Below are 20,931 nucleotides of genomic sequence, written 5' to 3'. Positions count from 1 at the left end.
CACGGTCCCTCACCTAAGGCTCTTAAGCAAAGTAAGCAGTCATGAGATAATAGGGAAGTTTCTCTTATGATAACTGATTAAAAGACAGGAAACAAAGGGTAGGAATAAATGGTTCGTTTTCACAGTGGAGAAAGGTAAATAGTGATGTCCTGTACTGGGACTAGTGCTGTTCAACTTATTCCATAAATGATCTGGAAAGAGGGTAAACAATGAGGTGGCAAAATTTGCAGATGATACAAAATTACAGAAGATAGTTAAGTCCAAAGAAGACTACGAAGAGTTACAAAGGGATCTCACAAAACTGGGTGACTAAGTAACAAAATGGCAAATGAAATTCAATGCTGATAAATTCAAAGTAATGCACGTTGGAAAACATAATCCTAACTATACATACATTATGATGGGGTCTAACTTAGTTATTACCACTCAAGAAAGAGATACAGAGTCACTGTGGATAATTCTCTGAAAACCTCTGTTCAATGTGCAGCAGCAGTGAAAAAAGCTAACAATCTTAGAAACCATTGGGAAAGAGATAGATAATAAGACAGAAAATATCCGAATGGCCATTATAGAAAACCATAATATTCCCATACCTTGAATACTGCATGCAGTTCTGGTCACCCCATCCCAAGAAGATATATTAGAATTGGGTTAGGATTGAAAAAAGTATAGAAAAGGGCAACAAAAATTATTAGGAATATGCAACAGCTTCCACATGAGGGCAGATAGAAAAAAACCTGGGGCTGTTCAGTTTAGAAAAGAGATGTCTAAGTAGGGTGACCAGATAGCAAATGTGAAAAATCGGGATGGGGGTAGGGGGCAAGAGGTGCCTATATAAGAAAAAGCCTCAAATATCAGGACTGTCCCTATAAAATCGGGACATCTGGTCACCCTATGTCTAAGGGGGGTGTCATAAGGTATAATTCCCAAATCTGAACCTTAGCGTCCAAAATTTGGGTACCTGCATGAAACCTCTAAGCTTAATTACCAGCTTAGATCTGATAGCCTGCCACCACCCAAAAATATAGTGTTTTGGGGCACTCTGACCTCCCCAACCTTCCCTGGGGACCCCAAGAACCCAAATCCTATCTTAATAGCAAGGCGATATAAATCCTTCTCCCTTTCGTCCCCTCCTCCCTACTTTCACGCGGTATGAGAGAGACAGGAATCCTGGCACAGAGAGAAAAAATTAAGCTCTCTTTCCCCCTTCCCCTCCTCCCTCCACCAGTTCCGGGGTGTATAAAACCAATTCCCCGGTGATACAACAATGGAAACAAGAGAAAAGATCAATCAGTTACTCTAAAATGAAATCTTTTAATAAAAGAAAGGAAAAATAGTTAAAGATATTATCTTCTGTTCCCATTCAAGATGTAAATATTACAGTCCTATAGTTTACAGACAAAGGAAGAAACCCTTCCTCCAGTACCAATACAAATCAAAATATTCCCAGCAACTACACATACAAAAGTTAACCAGCCAGATCCACATGTGCAAACAGAGTAAATCAAACAATTAAAAAGCCTAAATCGCCTGTTCTACTTACTATTTAAACAGAACTTTAGAGAGCCTGTAGTAATGTCTGGTCCCTCTCATATCCCTGAGAGAAAAAAAAAACAGAACAAAGGACCCACACCCAAACTTCTCTCCACCCAGAGTTGAAAGTATCTTGTCTCCTGATTGGTCCTTTGGTCAGGTGCTTAGTTCCCTGTTTGTTAACCCTTTCCAGGTGAAAGAGACATTAACCCTTAACAATCTGTTTATGACAGGGGGATATGATAGAAACCTATAAAATCAAGAATGGTGTGAATAAACTGAATAAGGAAATATTATTTACTCTCTTAGGTGCTGGAACTAGGAGTGTGGCGGGTACTGCAATGGTCTCCATTATATACAAGGTTTACACTTTGGGTCAAAGGCTCTCAACACCCCCACTATACAAATTGTTCCAGAACTCCTGTTTACTCCATATAAACACAAGAACCAGGGGTCATTCAGTGAAATAAACAGACAGCAGATTTAAAACAAATGTAAGAAAGTATTTCGGAACTCATTGGCAGGGGATGTTGTGAAGGTCAAAAGCATAACTGACTTCAAATAAGATTTAGATATGTTCATAGGGAAGAGGTCCATCAATGGCGATTAGCCAAGATGGTCAGGGATGCAACCCTACGCTCTGGGTGTCCCTAAACCTCTGTCTGCCAGAAGCTTGGACTGGACATCAGGAGACAGATGACTCATAAATTGCCCTGTTCTGTTCATTCCCTCTGAAGCATCTGGCATCGGCCACTATCAGAAGACAGCATAGATGTATAATTGATATGAACAACAGTGTTGACGACCAGGCTGTGGGTGCTCAGGCCTGGTGGTAAGAGAGTGAGGCCTACTAGTTAGAGCTTGGACTAGCGTGGGCATAGTCCAGGAAATGAGCCAATGGTCAGTACCAGAGGGACAGAAGCCAAATGCCACAGCTTGGGAGGAGGGTGTAAACCACGGTCATAAGCCAGAGGCAGAGCCAGGGATCAGTACCAGAAAGATAGAAGCTGAATAGCAGAACTGGAGAGTCAACCAGACTGATAAGCCAGAAGCAGAGCTGGTGGTTGAATCTAGAAGTCCGAAGCCAGACGGAGCAGGGACTGGAAGAAGGGCAAATGTACAGCTCTGGGAGTGGTACGTGTTGAAGAGCCACTGACCTGCTGTGGAGGCCAGGCTTATAAACAGGACTGCGAAACCAGCAGCCAGTCAGGGGCTGAGGCCACGTGACTTCCAAGGCAGCATATGTGGGCTCCTTCGTTGCCTAGTAATGCACTTAATTACAGAGCAGGCCAGCAGCTGCTCCTAGCTGGTCTGGTCACCGACATATAGCCAGTCTTATGTTCTTATTCCATATATGTACTAGGGAGGTGCAGAAGTGGGGGAACTGCAAGCAAGATACCTTTTTTAAAGGTGGTCCTGCACTCCTGAATAGCCATAATTTTGACAGAACTGAGTCAAACCAGGCTTACTAGCAAAAAAAGGCCCTAAGCTCGTAAACACGTGAACTCAATTGTGTGAGTGACTCGGGGTGGCCAGAGCCCTGAAACTCCTTAGGGGCACAAGGATCTGCCAGCCTGAAGTCAGTTGCAAAACTGGGCCCTCCATTAATACAGTCAAATATTAAAGCAAGAATGGACCACTAGTTTATCTAGTCTCACTTGTATATCACAGGGCACCCACATCACCCAGCACCAGCTAAACCCTTCAAAGGAATGAGACCTACAGGATAGTAGACTATTACATGCCACAGGAAGAGAATAGGAATAATGGCAGGGAAATGGTTAAATGAGATATACTCAGATAATCCTGGCAAGTGACCCACATCCATATGCTGCAGGGGACGGCAACTTCTCCCCCTTTCCCTCCTCCTCTGCCCCCACAAGGTCAGGAAGGAAGGAAGGGATTTTTCCCAACCTTACATTTGCTGATTAGTTAGACCCTGAGCAAGAACCAGCCAGTCAAGCACTTGACGGAGAGGATGCCTGGTGCCATCTCAGAGCCATGGCCTAACCCACCCAGTGTCCCATCTCCAGAAGTGGCCACCCCGATGCTTCAGAAGAAAGAAAAAAAACCCAGAATACATTGGGGGCAGGGTGGGAATAATCCCTTCCTGATCCCTTCTAGTGGTCAGCAGCAACCATGAAGCATGAGCTTTAGGAACATAAGAGAAACCAGAAGTGACCCCTTAGAGCTTGAGCCTCGCTCCCTACTGTCACAAGCAACCCTATCATACAAGTGCACTCAAATTTGCCCAGTTCTATTAAAACTAATTAACTTGCTTGCCCTCACAACTACTATTGAGAAGCTGTTCCAGAACCTCATCCCTTTGGTGGTTAGAAGCCTTCTTCTAATTTCCAGCCTGAACTTGTTCATGACCAGCTGATATCCATTAATTCTCGCGCCAACATTGTCCTTCAGCATAATAGCTCTTCACCCTCCCTGGTATTTACTGCTCCCTGATTTATCAAGATCAAGCATATCCCCTCTCAGACATCTTTTAGTGAGATTAAACAAGACAAGTTCTTCCAATCTCCTCTCATAAAATAGGCCCTCCATTGACAGGATCATCCTCATAGCTCTTCTCCGCACCTGTTCCAGTCTATAATAGTTTTCCTTGAACATGGTGACCAGAAATGTACACATTATTCCAAATGAGGTCTTACTAATGCCTTGTTGATGGAATTAATACCTCCCCATCTCTACTGGAAATGCCTCTTCTGATACATCCTACGACTGTATTTGCTTTTTTTTCCACAGCCATGTCATATGGTGGCTCATAGACATCTTATGATCAAAGCACACACCAAGGTCTCTCTCCTCCTCTGTCACTTTGAACTGATGAGCCCTGAGATGTAGCAGAAATTCTTTTCATTAGACCCTAACTGCACCACCTTGCACTTTGCTATTGAATTTCATCCCATTTCTGTCACTCCAGTCATCAATGTCATCTAGACATTCCCATATAATATTCTAATCCTCCTCTGTATTGACAGTGTCTCCCAACTTCATATCAGCAGCAGATTTTAGCATACTCCTACTTTTGCACCAAGATCATTAATAAAAAAAATTAGTAATACTGATCCTAAGGCTGATCCTCAAGGAACACTGCTAGTAACTTCTCCCTAGTCTGGTAACACACCTTCCAGCACACCCTGCTGCCTTCTCTTCTTCAGCTAATTCCATATCCACCTTACAGTGCTTGTACTGGTCCCCATCTTTCCTAACTTAACTAATAATTTCTCATGTGGTACAGTGTCAAATGCTTTACTGAAGTCCAAATGTTTTAGACCTACTACACTTCTGTTATCTAAAACAATCAGTTAATTTCTCAAAGAAGGAAATCAGGTTGGTCTGGTCTGGTAAACCCATGTTGCATTTACATCCTCTTTCCTATGAATTTAATCATTCTGATTGGGTTCAATTCCCCCCAAAACATAATTAGAACTGGTCAACACTCAAAAACAATTTTATCCTACATTTTCAGAATAAAAAGTAAATAGATCAAAATCAAGAGGGAAAATAATTTTCCACTGACAGATTTTTTATTTCATTTTTTAAAATAATAATAGTTTATAACTGATTTTTTTCTTCCTAAATATTTTATAAGAGATTTTCATTCCTGAAATTTTTACATTTGTTTATGGTGACCTTTTAAAATTGGAGTTGAGGGAAAAACAAAATGTAAGAGGTGCAAATTAAGAAAAAACCCAAAAAATAATAAAAAGAAAATTTTGATGAAAATTAAAATGTTTTGTCAAAAAAGTCTGTTTACTGAAAAAAGATCAATTTAAACATTTTCAACCAATATTATCAATGACAGATCAGGAGCATAGAAGTGGGTTTAAAAATACATGTTGTTATCTTGTTATCGCTTCGCTTTCACAGTCCATATATGGAATATACTTGCAGTGGGTAGATGGTGGAATGTATTGGCATAAATAGGATAGCCCCATAGAGTCAGTAAAATCCGTACTCAGAATCTCTGACAATAAGGCCACTTAGGTACATAGATACGGATTCAGGTATTTAGCTTGAGACACCTGAGTTTTAAAAAGCTTGGTTCTGAATCTTTAGGCAAAAGCTCTCCAGGATGGCTTTACTAGTATTACCAGTTCTGTGGCTTGGTATGACATTCTTATTGTGTGGCTCTCCAAAGGCAATTCTTGGTGGAATTAATCTCGGCAATACAAAACTCAGCAATTCATTACCCCTTCTTCTGGATGCTGAGTTGTCTCTTTCTGATTTCCCTGCCTTGATGTGGCCTAGGCTAGATATGCAGCTCTAGTTACCAAGCCGGCACCCCAAACAGCTAAGCCATTTCATTGTTGCGTGCATGAACCATTAGGATGTGCCATACAGAAGAATATTAAAAATAAGCAGAGTTGAAAATTACACTAAACTCAAAGTTTTCCCAGCAGCTGTCTATAAAGCTAGCACACAAGCGAGAAAATATTAGTATGAAGATACCTCCATGTTCTGGGAGAAAGGGTCCTTCGGATCACACAGTGATGAAGATATTCTATGGTTGCCACGGAAACAGCGTTGACTGCTGTTCTGTGGGACTGGAAATGTCTGTCGAATAATTGTTAACCTTCCAATTGACCTTCTCACTAGCTCCTGCACATCCACATCATTTATTTCCTGTAAGATAAGATCAGGCATAGAATATGTATAAAAGTTAAAATATTGAAATGTCACCACCAGATTATAAATGAAAAATAAACTGAAAGTGCTGAGAGACGTGGTATCACTGTACTGCATATATTCAGTGCTGTCATATCCTCAAATAAAAATAGATGCATGTTCATTAAAATTACTAGCCTACCATTTCTATAATTGTATCACATGCTTAGATACGCTACACTGAAGCCTAGAGTCCTAGAAGGTGTAACTGGGCTCAGATTGGGTTTTTTTCCCCCTTTCCCTTTGATCTTTAAAGTGTTTCACAACAAATAATGTTTAGGACAGTAGGAATACACAGTAGAAAGTATTGCTAAGCAATAAGACATTACATCAGGAGCTCTAGCGGTACAGACAATTATTTGGGTCTTAAGTGTTCATTTCCTGGAAAAAAAGACTATCAAGAACCTATACACAATTTAGTAATTAACTAACAATTTATCAAAATGGGCACTGGGGGAGGAGAGAGAGAGACAAAGAAAAGCATTAGGGAATTCAAGGTTGTGTGTGTGTGTTCTTGTCTATAGCAAGATCTAGTTTAAAACCTGCCTTTTATCCATAAGATTTCTATTCTGGTTGAAAGCAGAGCACCCACAGCTCAGAGGACACACTTTAAAGAAAACTAAATAAATCACTAAGTTAACATTTACTGTATATTTTGCTTTGCAGAGGAATGTGCTATGAGGGGGTGTGCGTATGTAAAAAGTTGAGGCTATGCTGTTTTACACTAGCTGTGGATGTGACCCTAAATTTGGTATGATTAATTAATTAAACAATCAATAAGAACTGACCCAAACCTTTACTCAAAACTTGAACCTGAATCTTTTCTGAGGACTAAAAAGCTTTAGTTAACCCCATTTTTAGGGCTCTCTCATCTCTTTTTGTCTATTTTTTCCTGCACAGAAACAGTTCCTGAAATATTATATGGCACAACACAACTTATCCGAAGCAATCTCTCTCAAACCTAGGGTCTATCCCTCAGCAGAGTGAATCATTTGCTTATTTCCCCTAATGAGTTGACCCTGTTTATCAGAATGTACTTGCATCCTAAACATTTTGGAAACATAAGAGTTTAATGTTCCATGCTAAAGTTTGGAAAAATCCTATGAGAAATTTTGTTATACTGAAATTTCCAGCATTACTTTCAGACTGAAGAGGTTTACGTAATCTTCTGCTGAGCAGATAATTTTTTGGATACCATTTTAAAAAAAATGAGACTTTTGAGGCTACGTAATCAAAAATTTTGAGGTACATTTCCCCAAGGCCTAAGGCCCAGCTTCCCCTCCACCACTTTTTTAAGCTAACTGCAAATGCATCTTTTTGTCTGTAAATGAATTACAGGAGCAAATCAGTGCACTTGTGCTTCTAACTTCATGGTCTGTGCCCACAATTGCATATATTGGAGGCACAAATTTTCAAATTTAAGATCACAATGCAGTTTCCTTTCTGCACAAAGCAAACAGCATACTTTTTAAAATGCAGTTTTTTAATTGTAAACACCAGTCCTGATGTATTTTTCTGCCTACAATGAACATGCTTAAAGCAAAATCTTCTGAAACAAATGGTTCAGGTATAGCTCCATTTTGTTTATTTTCTTTAAAGCCATGAAGAAGAATATGCTAAGAGTTGTGAATTTTAACATCAATTCTCTTGACTACAATAAACCTATTTTATTCTTCTTCATAGCATGTCATAGCTTTTGGCCTCATCTGTTATTTACGTTCTTTATGAAATATAGATTTTTCTGCAAACAAAATAACACCTGGCATCAACTGTGTCCAGTGTAATATCCTGCATTTCTGGTCGATTAATCCTTAATGTACCATAGATAATGGTTTTTCTCAGCTTAATATGCCGTCTTTTCATTTAGTCTGTATCATTTCACTAACTACAAGAAAGAAAAAAGTTGTTTCTTTGGCAAAATGCAGGTCATTTTTAATATACCTGCAATATAATCATAGAGGACAGTTAAAAAGATTATTATCTATACTCTACACCACACCTTTTAATCAATCATAGTACTTATGGGGAAGTTCACTGTGGATGATCATTTGGGTTTTGTTCCACATCTTGACTATATTGGAACAGACAGGCTGTCAATTTTTTTTCAGTACTGTGAAAAATCATACCCACATGGCATGCTACACCGCCAACTAACATTTTATAAGAGGTTTTGACTTTTAGGTGTGCAAACATTTATCATTTTTTCTCCCAAAAGCACAGCATATTTTTTTTTCTGTATTCAGCAGTTTTGTGCATTTTAATTAGAATTCTCTAGGTTTTGCCTCTAGGTCATTGCCACACTTCAGACATAGTGTATATATTAAAATAAGTCCAAACAAATACCAAAAAGACATGAGCAATGTGGGAATTGTTAGTTTGTTGAAACTATATAACAAATACACTGAACAGATTTATGACAAATGTACTTTAGATTCCATGGACCGTACTGGTATTATAATAAAGTTTCCTTTTTAGTTTAACATCCCAATTGCAAAACTGTTACCCACAAACCCAAATCCAGCTTAAATCAGGACAATTTGATGAAAATAAATTTCTTTGCCTCATTCAATTAATTCTGCCAGTATTTTCTCTTGGGATTGATAGACAGCAAGAACCTGTTCTATTGCACAAAACAAGACTATCAGATCATCCTTCACTTGTTCGGATTTTTAGATTTGAACTGAAGAGATGGTCTATAATGACAAGAAAACTAGATCAAGGGACTAATTCATAGGAGGAAACCATTTGCATTTCAATTTAAATGAAGGCTATAAGGGTTGTTTGCAATGCTATAGCCTTGTTGGTCCCAGGATGAGAGAGAAACAAGGCAAGTGAGATGATATCTTTTATTGGACCAATTTCTGTTAGCAGAAAGGGCACACTTTCAACCTGCAGAGAGCTAGTTATCTCCTCCAGGTGCGAGGAAGAGCTCCATGAAACTCAACATCTTGCACCTTCCATCAACAGAAGTTGGTCCAATGAAAGATATTATCTCACCTACCTTCTCTATATAGTATGAGTGCCAGATGATCTATTTTACAAGTACTGAAAGCCAAGAAGAAAGAAATAGAAAGAACAGGATGTCAACTGGCCCAGTTTCTGGGCCTAGTATGCATTAAAAAGAGATTCAGATTTTCTAAAGGTATAATAGATTTTGATAGCTTGGGCCAAATCTTTTCTTTTTTCTTCTCAGGACCGAGACTAGGGAGATTGTTGTCATTAGTACAAATGGAGTGAGGACAGAACTTGGAGAAGGAACTTGAGACAAGAATGAAAAACCAATTTGTCTGCTCTGCGGGCCATGGATCAGGCCTCTAGAACTAACAACCACTCCAGAGCTAGCTCATTCTGCCTTCTCTGAAGCAACCTACAGACATATAGGTGTAAAGTGGCAGAGGTGCACTGCTATGGGTTTCAGAATACCAGTTTATATTAGTTATCACCTTCAGTTGGGGAAGTCTCTCTCACCTTGGGCCAAGGTACCTGCAAAGGTCAAACCCACAATGACGCTTGGAACAGAATATAATTCCTTTGATCCAGGGCTCCTGCTGCTACCTGTGAAGTCCTTCCATTCACACCAGGTTTTGCTGAGGGTTGGCATTCACAGTCCTTCCTTCTGAAGCCTCCCCAGTTAGGAGCACTCTTCCTTGGCCTCCTTTCCTGATGAGCTCTCTCAGCAGCTCCTCCTGAGAAGTCCTTCCCTTGGCACTTCCTCTTTCTGTGTACTGTTCCTCTCCCTCTCAGTCTTTGTTTCCACTGGGAGTAGCTTCCTAGCCAGCTCCCCCTGAGGAATTCTTTTCCCAGTATTTCTTCCCTGTGATCTCCCCTGTCTGAGCCCACATAACTGTTTATAAAGCCCAGGTGTTCCTTAACTAATTGCCTGAATAGCTGGGCAGTAGTTAATCAATTATCCACAGATAGGTGTTGGTTGTCTCATTCTCTTTAGCACAGCCTGTCATAGGTAGGCTGAGGACCTGACCATCCTCAGCGGCCAGCTCCCTGTAACATCCCTCAAGTAACTGTTTTCCATTAATCTATTGCATGTGTTTAACATTTGCCATTACATAAGTTATTGAAATCCAGTTAATTACTTTCTAGGATCCACCACAACTTCAAAAGTTGACTCTTAATTTCACAGTATGAACTACTCCTAGCCTCATCTTCATAGTACTGTGTTATACTTAAGCAATGATGAAGAAACAGAACCCAACAACTAGGATACAGTCCCTTTTGGACAGATATATAAAGCCAACTTCTGCATACGGATACATGCATGTGGGCCTCCCATTTAAATCTGTTTGAGCTGTGTGCATGCATCCAAAGGCACCTTTTAACTGTTTGAAAAAATGTGTAACTTTAATGGTTCAACATATTTCAAAGGTGTTTCACCTATAACAACTGTGAGCAGTGCAAAGAGCTTTGGGCTGTCCTCTGAAGAGAGAGCAGTAGGAGACAGGTGACAGCACTGGGCATTGCGGGATTACATTGCACAGTTCAATTAATAACTAAAGTTATTAAAGCCACCTATTTACAAATAAATAAATGAGTAAGCCATTTCTTTCATGTTAAATACAGACATACAATTTCTCTTGATTCCTACTATCAGTTAAAAATAAAACATGTAATGAATGCACAAATATGACAAAAGGGTGACAAGAGAATTTAGTCTGATTCCCTTAGGCTGCCAGAGGTTAAATTTATTGTGGCAGAGAAGGAAAACAGAAACAGAGAGAAACCCCTTCTCATATCTATTACTCCACCTCTGGTTTGTATATATCCAAATCTCTGAATCTTGTGAAATTTAAATAAAGATCTATACCATCTGCTGTTGTAGGGCCCTGAAGGGATGGAAATATTTATTTGGAGAGGCTTTTCTCAACTGAATGCACTGATCAGTGAGAGGTGATTGGTATTATTACCAAGTACTAACATGATTGATTGTGACATATGAAATTGTGCAACTTCTCATTTTTATGGAGCCTTCAATACAATATATATGGTAATGTATTAAAGGTAACATTTTATTTATTTATTTCAAATTTCCACAGTAATTCCCATTAGATGCACATTGTCAAGGCTAATTTAATACATCACCTTAAACATCAACTAATAGGACAATAAAATTAAGCGAATGTTACCAAGCATTATTGCCTTTTAAAATAAGCAATTGAAGTAATATACGCAACCCAATAAACTAAGCAGATTCATATTCATGAATGGCATTTCTGTTCAGAATTTTTTCTTTCCAGTACAAAAGAAAAAGGGAATACATTCCTAATTTTTATTTGGCAGCTAGTTGTAAGCAGTTATTTTATCTGTTTGCCAAATAATGTATTTCTCATTTGTATAAGTCATCTTAAATGCTGAAGACGAGAGGATTAGAAAAGACATGTAAAATAAGGTAATTCTATACTAGAAACACTGCAGTGGCACAGCTGTAGTGTAGACATTTACAACAGCAACAGCAGGTGTTCTTCCATCACTGTAGTAATTCCACCTCTCAGAGGTGTTAGCTAGGTCGACGGAAGAATTCTTCTGTCTACCTAGTGGTGTCTATACTGGGGCTAAGGTTGGTTTCACTGCATCTCTCAGGGGTTTGAATCTTTCACATACTGAGTCATGTAGCTAGGTTGACCTAAGTTCTAGGTTTAGGGTAGGCCATAGTCACTTTCTTGGTGGCTCTGATTTAGTCAAAACAAACACATCTGTCATAAAGGGCTAGATTTACTGGAATGGGAGTACTTGTGTGAATAACTACATGCCACTGTGAACATGGAGTTTCAAGTCTGACCCATAGTGTAAATCCAAAAGACATAGTAATTGACAACTAGATTGCACTTTTGTGTGTGTGTGTTGTGGGGGGTAGTTTGTTTGCTTATAACACTAGACCTGTTTCTCTAATATTCTGGGCCCAACACAGCTCAACAACACAGAAAACCAAACAATAAAGGGCATAGGCAGCCATCACTCCACCTTCAAATCTCCCATTGTCATCAAAGCAGATAAAAGCTAGGGTATTTTTCTCCAGTGTACTGGTAAAGTGACATAAAAGGCAGAATACTGTTCCCAAACATTCACCACCTGGAATATATTCACATTTTTGTTATGGTCTGAATAAGGTGACATCAAAAGAAGTTACAAAGGAAAAAATGTAGTAAAAATGAAAGGTCAAATCCGATCTTGATTCAGTCTATGTCACTGTGAACAGATGTTATTTGTTTCTGATCTGATTTTAATGTCCTTGAAATATTGCAAATATTTAGAATGCTAGAACAAAGAAAGCTACATTTTACCCTCTCTGGATTGATATGGCTCATAGGGCAGAATCCATTTCACAGAGCAACTGATTTGTGAATCTGTAGGTTTTACAGCAGATAGAAAACATGTATTATGATCAGAGCTTTTCCAGTTTACTACATTAATGTTTTTCTTTTAAAATTCAAATTCATTTAAAATTGACTAAAATGATCATAGGATATGATATTCACCAATCATTGAGAACTTCCACATAAGTGATTTACCAGCATTTTGGCTAACTCTATGAATTATGGGCCTAATCCAACTCCTACTGAAGTGAATGGAGAAACTCCCATTGACTTCAATAGGAATTGGGGAAATGATATTTTTAATAGTATCTGTTAACTTTAAACAGTGGAAGTGATTTACTAAACTGGTCTGGTCAGTAGCGCAAAGAACCAGGAAGATGACTGAATTCTAATCTCGCCTAACTGAAAAATGATTGATTATGCCTATAGGTTCACCTTGTGACCTTCCTGTAGTTTAGAAAGACAAGGTAAAACAGGACTTAACTGTAACCAGATGCTGCTTCTGAGGTGAGCTTTCCCACTAACATAAACTGGAAACAATAAACCAACTCTGATTCCTTTATCGTATTATAACAATGAATAACTAATGACTGACAATGAAAACAGAAGTGTGTGGCCAATCAAGAGCAGATCAGGAATTACACATGTCATTTCTCTAAACAATGTTTTACAAAACAGATACAGATATAGGTACTATACATTCAACTTGGGAATAATTATCTCTCCAATTGAGCATTTTGTAGACATAATAAATGACTCCTTTTAAAACAACAGAGAAACATCTGAAAGCTGTATAATCCAAAACCAACTTCACTGTGTGGTGTTTTCTATGTGTATCTACTCTGCTTTTTGACCTATGAGATGTTGCCTGGCAAGCAGTTTATTTCATAATTAAAAACAGATCCTTTAATCAACCGTCTTTGCAAAAATTCCCACAAGGTCAGACTCAGACAGATTTGAAAACAGATATGTTTGTACTTGAAAAGGATTCCTCCTGTTCACTATTTATACATATTCATATATGGCTCTATCTTCAGTGGGTTTTGGTACCAGCCCATACTGAACTACTCAATCCTTGTACTTTTTAAAGGGGTAAAGGGAGGAGGAACACAGACAAGTTTTAGAAACAACATTTAAATATAAATGGAACACAAGCATTTCACTGGGAAGGATTCACTATGCTCACAAAGAAGAATTGTTTTTTTTTGTTTTGTTTGCTTGATATTTTTTTTTTAAATGAAAGATCTCCCAAAGCAGGCAGCTCAAACCAAAAGGAAAGGCTAAACATACACAGAAGGGGGCTGTTTTTCATTTGTTTTATTCATACAAGGCCTTTTATTTAAAACAAAACAAAAACAACAAAGCCCCAAAACTTGTCATTCTGATTTTATTAAGTAATGCTCTCACTCTCATGCTTAGACTTTGCTGTAGTTACTGCTTCCTGTTGGCAAAGACCAGCGTGAACACTGTCAGTATGTATGAAAACAGGATTCACAACAACGTTCGGTTGATAGTTACCTCATTTATAATGATCCAGTGACAGTCAAAAGCAACCAAATTAGTCTCCACAACCTGAAATAGAGAACAAAGCAGTTATCAGTCAGCTTATTTATAAAAGCTAAATAAATAAATAGATAGATAGATACAGGGCCGGCTCCAGGCCCCAGCATGCCAAGAGCGTGCTTGGGGCGGCCTACTGCGGGGGGCGCTCTGCCGGTTGCCGGGAGGGCGTCAGGCAGCTCCGGTGGACCTCCCACAGGCGTTCCTGCGGAGGGTCCGCTGGTCCCACGACTCCGGTGGAGCATCCGCAGGCAAAAAAAGGACAAAAAAAGGAGCACATGCTCTGAGTGACCTCTGTTTTTCAGCTGAGGATAGAGAACCTTTAGAAGAAACATTTGTGTTATTGTTTGACTTGCTAATTAAAAATGGAAATATATTTCATTGCAGGCATAACAGAAGAAAATAGGTTTCAGTTGATTCAGAAGAAAATTAAATCATTTTTTGCTTTAACACTGTATGGTGAGATGGAGCAGAAGAAAGAATGGCAAAGAATCAGTGCATTCAGACAAGATACCTACTGTCTCAGACTGACCAAATTTCTAAATCTCCAAACCATGACACTTCCTCTGTGTTCACCTATCTTGGATGTGTGAGTGGGAAGGAAATGTGGAGTTTCTGATCATCCAAATTAAAAACAATTGGGGATTATATGAATACAGGAATAGGTGAGAAAAAATATTTTTGAGAGAGAGGAATGTGTCATTGTGGCAGTTTTGGGAGACTACATGTACAGAATGACCCACTGTTGCCTCTATTTTCACAGGTCCCTTGCTGTCCCCTCCCACTTCTGCTCCCCTCCATCTTCTATCTTGTCAGTGAAATGGATTCCAAAAGCTTTCTTTGTGCTGGACCCAAGATGCTACCTCCCCTTCTTTCTTCTGTGCTATCATTCTTCACTCTATGGGCAAGACTCACTCAGGGGAGGAACAAAGAGAAAGAAGAAGAGGAGGAGAAGAAATGAGTGGGCTGGCATGTCATGAGCCCAGTAAAGATGCAGCGGCAGGATCTGACTTTCACATCAAAGTAGGAAGTGGGGAAGAGGAAGCATAGGAGGGAAAAATCATAGAAGAATGTCAAACATGGCTGGACATCTCAGTTTGTTCTTTTGGTTTCAAGTGAACAGGCACTGCAAACAAAACCAGGACTGGCTTGACTTGATCTGGTAACTCATAGACTCATAGGTCAGAAGGGACCAATATGATCATCTAGTCTGACCTCCTGCACAAAGCAGGCCACAGAACCCTACCCATCTACTTCTGTAACAACCCCTAACCTATGTCCGAGTTATTGAAGTCTTCAAATTGTGGTTTGAAGACAAAAGAGATGAGATCTACTCCCTTGGAAGGCTTTCCAGAACTTCACTCTCTAATGAGTTAGAAAACCTTCATGCTAATTTCAAGTCTAAAATTCCTAAATGTCCGTTTTGTACCCATTTGTCCTTGTGTCTAAGCATTAGTACTTAAGCTTAAATAATTCTCTCCCTCCTAATATTAATCCCCGATATATTATATAGATCAAGCATATCCCCCCGCAAGCCTTCTTTGGTAGGCTAAACACAGCCAAGCTCTTTGAGTCTCCTTTCATAAGGCAGGTTTATTCCATTTCCTCGGATATCTAGTAGCCGTCTCTGAACCTGTTCCAGTTTAAATTCATCCTTCTTAAACATGGGAGAACAAGAACTGCACAACCAGTATCTCCAGGTGAGGTTCTTCACCAAGCGCTAATACAACGCTATAACACCGATCTTATCTTTGCTGGAAATACTCGCCTGAAGCATCCTAAAAACCCGGAGCATTTGCTTATTTTTAAGTAGGCCATATCGCATTGGCGGCTCATAGTCATCCTTCGATCAACCAAATACTCCAAGGTCTTTCATCCCTCTTTGTTTTAACTGATGTGTACCAATGTATATCTTAAAATTCTTACTATTAATCCCTAAAAGCACCTGCACTTTTCACTTAATTAAATTTCATCCTATTATATTACTGCCAGTTTACAAGGTCATCCAGATCTTCCTGTATTGTATCACCAGTCCTTCCTCTGTTTAGCAATAACCCCCAGCTTTGTGTCACCGCAAACTTTATTAGCAATATCCCGCTCTTTGTGCCAGGTCAGTAATAAAAAGGTTTAAAATAAGATTGGTCCAACCGATCTTGAGGAACTCTGCTAGTAACCTCCTTCCAGCCTTGACAGTTCACCCTTCAGTATGAACCCCGTTGGAGTCTCCCTTTCAACCAGTTCTTATCACCGTTACAATTTTCATATCAATACCCCACTCCTTATCCAATTTAACTAACAATTCCACCATGTGGAACCGTGTAATATGGCCTTACTGAAAAATTGAGGTAAATTAGATCTACTTACATTTCCTTTGTCTAGATAATCTGTCAACCTTCTTGAAAGAAGGAGATCAGTTGGTTTGGCACGATTACCTTTAGTAAAACCATTTTTGTAATTTGTCCCAATTACCATTGACCTCAATGTCTTGAACTACTTTCTCCTTCAAAATTTTTCCAAGACTTACATACTACAGTGTCATACTAACAGGCTTATAGTTACTCGGATCACTTTTTTTTTTCCCTTTCTGGAAGATAGGAACTATGTAAGCAAATATCTCCAGTCGTACGGTACAAACTCACTAGAGTTACTGATTCATAAAATTCTGGGCTAATGGGCTTGCAATTTTCATGCAACAGTTCCTTAAATATTCCTTGGAATGGCAGATTATCGGGCCCTCCGATTTTGTCCCATCAAAGCTGTTTCAAGTTTGGCTTCCACCTCAGATCGTGGTATATCCACACTCCATATCCTCAATTCGTTATCTATCATCCTTACCATCATCCAGTAGGCTCCTCATTAGCCTTATCAAGACTGAGGCAAAGTAACTTATTTTAGATATTGGGCCCTGCCCTAGGTACTCCTTAACCTCCATTTCCATCCTCAGTGTATAGTGGTCCCACTTCTTCTTTCTTTGTTTTCTTCTTATTTATGTGGCTATAGAACCTTTTACTATTGGTTTTAATTCCCTTTGCAAGGTCCAACTCTACATGGCTTTTAGCCTTCTTCACTTTATCCCTACATGTTCTGACCTCACTAAGATAGCTTCCCTTGCTAATCCCACCTTTCTACTGACATTGGCTCTAAAGTAGTAAGCACCCAGAGCTGCTATAAATCACAGGGGAAGGAAGCCAGGTATTTTAATGCTGCTTTGTGAAAGCATAAAACAACACTGACATTGTGGTATATGAATGGTAGTAGTCTATTGTTATTGAGGTCTGGGGAGATGTACAGCACTGATTTTTGGCTTTGGGATGATTGTAATTTATATAATACTATGTCTGAAGGATTGAGATTTAACTGGTTACTAATTTTAAGAGAGAGGTAAGATCCCCAGAACTGAAAAGCACCATTATTAATTCAGAGCCATTGGAACTGGGTCAGTTCTCACTTGCTACACTGATGTGCAATACAGGAAATTCTAAACTAGAGAGAGACTGAAAGCAGGTTCTGGGTAGCTAAGTATAAATAGGCCTTAGATAGGCAACACTCTCCAGTGCTGAGATGATCATCTGTGGAAATGAGACTGCTGTGTCAGTGTACCTCTGGGTAAATTTAAACATTATTTGTAGTAATTCATGACCTAACACTGAATTTAAATACAGTGCATTATATTTAGGGTGACCACACAGCAAATGTGAAAAATCGGGACAGGGGATTAGGGGGGTAATAGGAGCCTTTATAAGAAAAAGACCCAAAAATCGGGACTCTCTCTATAAAATCAGGACATCTGGTCACCCTAATATATTCTCCATGTTATTATACTGGTTCTACTATTTTGTTATGTATTTTGATTGGTCCTACTGATGAGTCAGTGGTGAGGGGCTCCCCATTTATCTTTGAGAAGAGGTAAGCATGGCATCTACTGGATTTTGTTAAGAAGGTTTCTCATGTATAATGCCTGATGTTAAGAGGTGAGATATTAGAGAGACGCTTTGCTTGCTTCTTTCACAGCCTCTGTTTTTATTCTCATTTTTCCATTCAGTTGTACATTAACTACCCTGTTGGAAGAGTTTAACCACACAGGAGCACAGAGCGGCAACTGAGAAGCAGAAAGCTAGCACCAAGATACCCAGTGTTTGTGCTTCCCTGAGCCCTTGTGACATTTTTTCTTTTTTTGTTTCTTTGTTTTGAGCTACCCATCTCTCTTTCTACTCCCTACTTTGTATTTTGAACATTTTCTTGTCTTTATTGTATCACTTGTGCATTTGGTAATATATTATTTTGATATTTTGTTGAATTCCCCATGGTAGACTTTTATGACACACCTACAGGGACAAGGTAGAACTGAACAGTGAAATGAAGTGAAGCAACATAGCACACAACCTGGCTGTCATTGGTCTGACCAGATATCATGTATCAAATCAGCTGGAAGATAACCAATAATAAGAGAAGGGAGAGGTTGAAAATTGAGGGAGTAGTAATAGTCCAGCACTGCCTCCCAAAGAAAAATTCCTAGTACTGTCATGCCATAGAAAGTTAAAGACTAAATTAAGAAAAATTCAAAAGAAACACTTTTAGTTTAATTTGCAGATTTGTTGAAATCAACATAGTCCGCAGGACCATGTCAATTCTGAGGAATTGCTGCCAGAAATCAGGCAGATTTTCAACAAACTCTTACCTGTCAGACAATTTTCAAAACCTGCCTGGTGCCTACCTTGCTCCTCAGCAGCCTGCTTGGTGCGCTGATGGGGAGCCGAGAGACTGAAATCCCTAGCTAAGTTCGGGGCTCCTTACAAGTCCAGATTTCCAGGCTGCAAGTCAGCTTCCCAGATGGACTGCCCTAAAGCCAGGGCTCTGACTAGAGATGAGCAGAGACTGGTAATTCTGATTTGTGGATAATTTTGGGGTTTTACACTGAATTGGAATGTAACCAAATTTTGAAGTCTTTAAACCCTCCATGAAACAGAGTTACCATTATTTGCCCAGCTCTAATTAAGATCTGGGTGAATAATTGATTTTTTTAGTTCTGAAAAAAAAATCAGGGGTGGAAGAAGAGTTTGGATCAAACCAAATTGGAAAAGTCAGTTTTGAGTCAAATGAAATAATTTGTTTGATCCCAAACGTTTTGCTTCTGCACCTTTATAAGGGCTAGAATATGAAATTGCAGGAGGAAGAGGAGATAATCATGGTACTTTCCTGGTAAGCTGTAGCCTAGTGGTTAAGACACTCACCTGAGATATAGGAGACTAGGGTTCAATTCCCCTCTCTGCCTGATGTGAAGACAGCATTTGAACTTGGGTTTCTAACATTGCAGGAGAGTGTCATGGCTACTGTGTATTCTGATATGGAGCTCTCTCAATCATTCCGGTTGAACGATACAAAGTGGAACAATTTAACATAAGAGATTGGGAAATATCCACATCAGAGTATCTGTGGCTGGGGCACTGTCCTGAAATGCCACAGACTCAAGTTCCAATCCCTTCTCCCCATCAGGAAGAGGGGGAACACAATGTGGGTCTCCCCTCTTCCAAGATACTAGGCTAAAACTTATAAGGGAAGGATTGGTACCACCTCTTTCTCCAACTATTTTCTGAATGGCATCTCAGTCCCAAAACATTTGGTGAATTTGTACATAGTCATGAAAAGTTTTGGTGCCCCCAAAATACATTTTTGGCAAATTTAATATTTGCTGAAAATAATTCACCCAACTCTAGTTAAAATGCAAAACGAGGATGATTACTGCTATATAGCCGAGGCATTGGCTGTTCATGGTTTGATCCACCTTATCTTCTATTTCAAATTTGGTTTCTGACTTATTTGGCTCTTTATATAATGCAGTTAGCTTTTTAACCTTCCGTCAGCCAGGACATCTTCAGCAGATCAAGACCTTTGAGGTTCACTTTTTAAAAATTACATACTGATACAAATGCAACATTTATTTGTTCTGACTTCAGCCCCTCCCATTCACTACAAACACCAGTGACCCATAGCCAATGAGAGAGAGAAGGTGGGTGAGGTAATATCTTTCACTGGACCTTCTGTTGGTGAAAGGAACAAGTGTTGAATGTCACAGAGCTCCTCTTCAGGTCTGGGAAGGTAACCAGAGTGGCCAAGCTAAGCACAAAATGGACAGATTAAGAATAAGGAGATCACACTTGTTATTGGAGAACATTTAAAATTAAGTGGGCAATTAACATCTCTGCAGTCTTAAAACAAAGGACTCACATTCTTAGTGAATTGTCATTGTTTTAGGAATTCACTTTACGCTGAAGTCTGCCAGAGAACAATTTAGATTTCAGTATCTTTTCTCCTCTGAATTTTTTCAGGTTGAAAGCGATGCTTTAGGAGGTTGGTCATGGGGTTAGGAAAGTTTCTGAAAAGGCGGGTTTTCTTCCATAAACAATAGTCTTGTGGTTAAGTGAGCATACTGGGAGTCAGGAGATGAGGGTTCAATTTTTGGGCAACAGTCTCTCTGGATGAAATCCTGAACCCACTGGAATCAATGCAAAGCTCTCATTAACTTCAATATAGTCTGTATTTCATTCTCTTTGTAGAACTTTCCTATCTGTAAAATGATGATGCTAATACTATTCCCTTTCTCCCAAACTTGTCTGTATAGATTCTAAGCTCTTCAGGATAGGGACTCTCTTACTAGGTGTGTGTACGGTGCCTCGCACAATGGGCTAGGCACTACTCTCCTATCACTACCACTCTACTATTAATATATTTTAGACATGTTTACATTATTGTGCTTATGTGCTTTTGTAGTATGCCACAAAAATTCAGAGTTTGCGCACAAAGATTTTAATAACCCAATCAAATATTTTAT

The 20,931-nt window shown here is 39.2% G+C and overlaps 1 protein-coding gene across 1 annotated transcript in view; it reads right to left on the bottom strand.

The window, feature by feature from the left end:
• The window catches only part of GRID2 (glutamate ionotropic receptor delta type subunit 2), a 1,102,380-nt gene that overhangs the window by 370,916 nt on the left and 710,533 nt on the right, over window positions 1-20,931 (bottom strand). Inside the window, exons 5-6 of the mRNA XM_075066158.1 lie at window positions 14,061-14,114; window positions 6,001-6,174 (exon numbers count right to left, since the gene is read on the bottom strand). Coding sequence (XP_074922259.1) covers window positions 6,001-6,174; window positions 14,061-14,114 — 228 coding nt within the window. The remainder of the gene's footprint in view (window positions 1-6,000; window positions 6,175-14,060; window positions 14,115-20,931) is intronic.

This window comes from Chelonoidis abingdonii, chromosome 5 (assembly GCF_003597395.2).
Source record: "Chelonoidis abingdonii isolate Lonesome George chromosome 5, CheloAbing_2.0, whole genome shotgun sequence".
NCBI classification, from domain to species: Eukaryota; Metazoa; Chordata; order Testudines; family Testudinidae; genus Chelonoidis; species Chelonoidis abingdonii.
This window is presented reverse-complemented; position numbering and strand designations above follow the sequence as displayed.